The sequence below is a fragment of the Echinops telfairi genome, unplaced genomic scaffold (assembly GCF_000313985.2).
Source record: "Echinops telfairi isolate 266 unplaced genomic scaffold, ASM31398v2 ScPeMD7_7457;HRSCAF=8495, whole genome shotgun sequence".
In the NCBI taxonomy this organism is placed as follows: domain Eukaryota; kingdom Metazoa; phylum Chordata; class Mammalia; order Afrosoricida; family Tenrecidae; genus Echinops; species Echinops telfairi.
The window spans coordinates 27903289-27906729 of NW_022111357.1; the positions used below are offsets into that span (position 1 = coordinate 27903289).

Below are 3441 nucleotides of genomic sequence, written 5' to 3' on the forward strand. Positions count from 1 at the left end.
CTCTTGCTCCTGCTCCTGCTGGCTGGAGGAGCAGGAGGGCAGACGATCCAGCTATTGTTGCTACATTGTTGTCTGCGTGATATTTTTACATGTTGGTCACCAGGGTGGGGTCAAAGAGCAGAGGCAGCGGGTTTGGGTGGAAGCACGTGAAGAACAGGCTGGGCTCTGCAGGAACCTGAGAGGACGCGCAGGCAGGAGCTGGGCTGAACTTGGGAAGGCACCCACGGTGGTGCTGGCGCGGCCAAGGGCCCTCACACTGTGAGCAACAGCCACCTCCGTAGAGGGATGCCGTCTGCCTGGATTTTACAGTTTGTGGCTTTTTTTTTTTTATTCGGTTTGTGCCTTTTATCTCGACTCTGTGGTTGTTCCAGGGGGTATCTACCCCTGCAGGACTTTGCCCCAGGTGGCTGTACAGTTTCAGATCTCCATTCAGCTGTCCCCTCCCAGATGCCTTCTCTGACCCCCACCCCCGACCCCCACGCTTGTGACAGTTCCATCTGCCCGCCAGCTTCACGGTGACCACGCCACCAGCTTTGCCCGCATCTGCTCCTGACCCGGTGACGGCGGCCTGCCCTCAGAAACTGTGTGCTCCTGCTCTTGCCATTGCTACGTCCCAGGGCCAGCAATTACTACAGACTCCAAGACACTGACGCATTAGCGGGAGCCCGTGACGAAAGGCCCCGCTGACTTCCAAAAAATATTTAAGTGATGCTTAGAAACATACAACTGCCTATAAAAAGTTCATACCAAAGACAAAACCGAGAAAGCAAATCCAAACAATGTGTCTGAGGCTGGCTGGGCCTGGCCAGCTGGGAATCCAGTGGAGTCAGAGGCGGCGGGCCGCCCAGCCTCCGAGGCCCAGCTCTGCGTCTCCCTGCGCCACCCAGGCAAGTCCCTACACCTCTCTGGGCCTCGGGTGTTCACAGCAGACTTGCCTCGCAGCACTAAAGACAGTGTAAATAGAAATACTCACCAGGATGGTGATGAGAATTGTACGAGCCCCCAATGAAATAATTTTTTTTTAAAAAGAAGAAATGCTCACCAGGACTGCGCTGTCCTGGGGGGATGGGGTGTCACAATTCCAAAGCTCGTGGTTGAGCATTGGGGGATGGGGGGGGCGTGCTTTATCTAGATCTAACTCATCCACCAAGATTCCAGACTTTGAAGGCTGGCCCTTCACTGGTCTCAGCATGGTCAGTGGGAGGCTGCCACACCGCCGGCTGCTCTTAGAAAGGCCTCATCAGGCCCCCCAGCAAAAAGCCAACCTAGGCCCCTCAGCAGCCACTCCTCATTCTCCAGTGCCCCACCCCCACCCACTCCCCGGGCCCCTGGCAGCCACTGACCGACTTCCAGTCGCCTCGTCTGTTTCCAGATGGGGAAACCGAGGCGCAGACAGAGAAGTGGTGACCCAAGGCCATGAAGCAGAGCGGGGCCCTTGGAACTCAGAACGCCACCTCCCTGCAGCCCACAGCCCCCCTGGGACCCCTGACCCCAACACCCATGCACGCACCTCCCCCAGGCCTCACTTTATTGCACCCCGGAGTGTATTTACTCACGGAGCCCGATCTTGGCCAGGTGCAGCCTGTTCACCCAGGAGATCTTGCTCAGGGGGTTGGGGGTGATGAAGACCACCATGAAGCTGATGGGGCGGCCTGACCTGCGGGGAGAGGGGCGGCAGGAGCCTGAGTATCTGGTGCCAGAGGCTGCCTCCCCTTGGGCCATCACATGGCTGGTCCCAAGACCACGTGCCCCCGTGGAGCGCCTCCATCGCATGACAGCCAGAGTCCCTTGAGCAATGGCCCTGGAAGGGGTACCTCCCAGCTCAGCCAGGCTGGGGCAGCACCAGCAAGGACTGGGCTGTTCGCTCGTTCACTCGTTCATCCATCCATCCATCCGTCCATGAGCACCTCCTAGGTGTCCAGCCCTGTGCTGGGCAGTGTGCCCACAGCAGCTCCCTTCAGGGCAATCCCGCCTCCCTGGGGCCCAGCCCTGGGGGGCAGCCCCTCTCTCACTTGTCGGGTTTCCCCGGGAGCAGGAGCCGGAGGCGGCACTTGTTAGCTGAGTGGATCTCCTCCTCCTTCACCCGCATCAGCCTCTGCAGGGCCAGGCACCAGTCCTGAGCCACGGTCATGTTCAGGTTCTGCGGGGGAAGGCAGTGAAGTCACCCTACGGCCCAGCAGCCATGGGCCGCCCCAAGGGGAGAAGCACAGGGGCAGGGGCTGTGGCGCCTGACTGGGCCTCTTCCTGCCGACTTGGAAGGAAGCTCCCTCCCCATGCTCCAGCCCTCCTCTCAGGCTGTCTCGAGTTGTAGGACCTGCAGGCCGAGCCCAGACCCAGGGCCACCCACTGGACCTCCAGTGGGGTCCTCAAGGAGAAAGGGGTGGAGGCGGCCCCGCCACAGCCGGCAGAGCACCGCATACCTGGTAGGTGCCGTGCAGCGTGCTGATGAGAAGCGTTATCTGCTCCACCACGGCCAGGTCCTTCTGCAGGTCCTGGAGCTCCTGGAAGAGGCGCGGGGGGCCCAGGTACACCTTGTCTGGGCAGAGAAGAGACCGGCTCAGGCTCAGAGTGGGGAGGGGACTGACCAGAAACAGAGCTGTCGCCGGAGGACTTGGCACTAGAGATTTGGAAGAAGACGTTGCTGGGGCTGGGCCCTGAGGGAGCTCCCAGCCTGGCTGGGCGGACAGGCAGTCCCAGGTCACCTCCTCCAAGGATCATGGGAAACCAGAAGACTTAAGGACCCAGGAGCTGGAAGAGCTGAGGGCCTCCCTGGGGCCGGGAGTCGGATGGGCACTGCCAAGGGGAGAGCCGGTTCATGCAAAGGCCCAGCGGCCCCTGGAAGGACCTGGAGGGCAAGGTGTTCAGAGGGGTCCCAGGCTCTATGCCAGGTGCTGAAGACCCGGCGGCGGAAGATACTGAGAAGATGACACTGGGCAGTGGGACGGTGAGGGGGGGGCGTCCAAACTTAGGGGTGGCACAAAGGGGGGTGGGCAGCAAAAGAGAGCAGGAGGGACCAGCAGGACAGGCGGGGGAGGGGGGGTCTTGGAAACCCGGGTTTCTTAAGCTGAGCTCTTCAGGAACCCCCGGGTCGCGGCTATTCTGAGTCAAGTCTGGCTCCTGGCAACCCTACAGGACGTGGTAGAACTGCCCCTGGGTTTTCTATGACCCTGACTTTCTGGGAATAAAATGCTTCATCGTTCTTCCTCGGAGCAGCTGGTGGTTTCAAACCGCTGACCTTGAGGTCAGTCGGCAGCTCAAGTGCTGACCCACCATCAGGGCGCCTGGTATTTCCAGATGCAGGGTGCGCACACTGAATCACCGGCAGCGGAAGGCTGCTCAGGCACTCTGGGCCGCCTGGTGTCAGGGGCCAGACATCTCCGAGGTCAGCACTTAGCAGGCCCTTTCACGGTCACCAGGGTGGGGTCAAAGAGCAGAGGCAGC

At 60.7% G+C, this 3441-nt stretch overlaps 1 protein-coding gene across 1 annotated transcript in view; it reads right to left on the reverse strand.

The window, feature by feature from the left end:
* ARHGEF10L (Rho guanine nucleotide exchange factor 10 like) overlaps positions 1-3441 on the reverse strand; it is a 160968-nt gene that overhangs the window by 46896 nt on the left and 110631 nt on the right. The window contains exons 19-21 of the mRNA XM_045298944.1: positions 2421-2536; positions 2013-2140; positions 1557-1657 (exon numbers count right to left, since the gene is read on the reverse strand). Coding sequence (XP_045154879.1) covers positions 1557-1657; positions 2013-2140; positions 2421-2536 — 345 coding nt within the window. The remainder of the gene's footprint in view (positions 1-1556; positions 1658-2012; positions 2141-2420; positions 2537-3441) is intronic.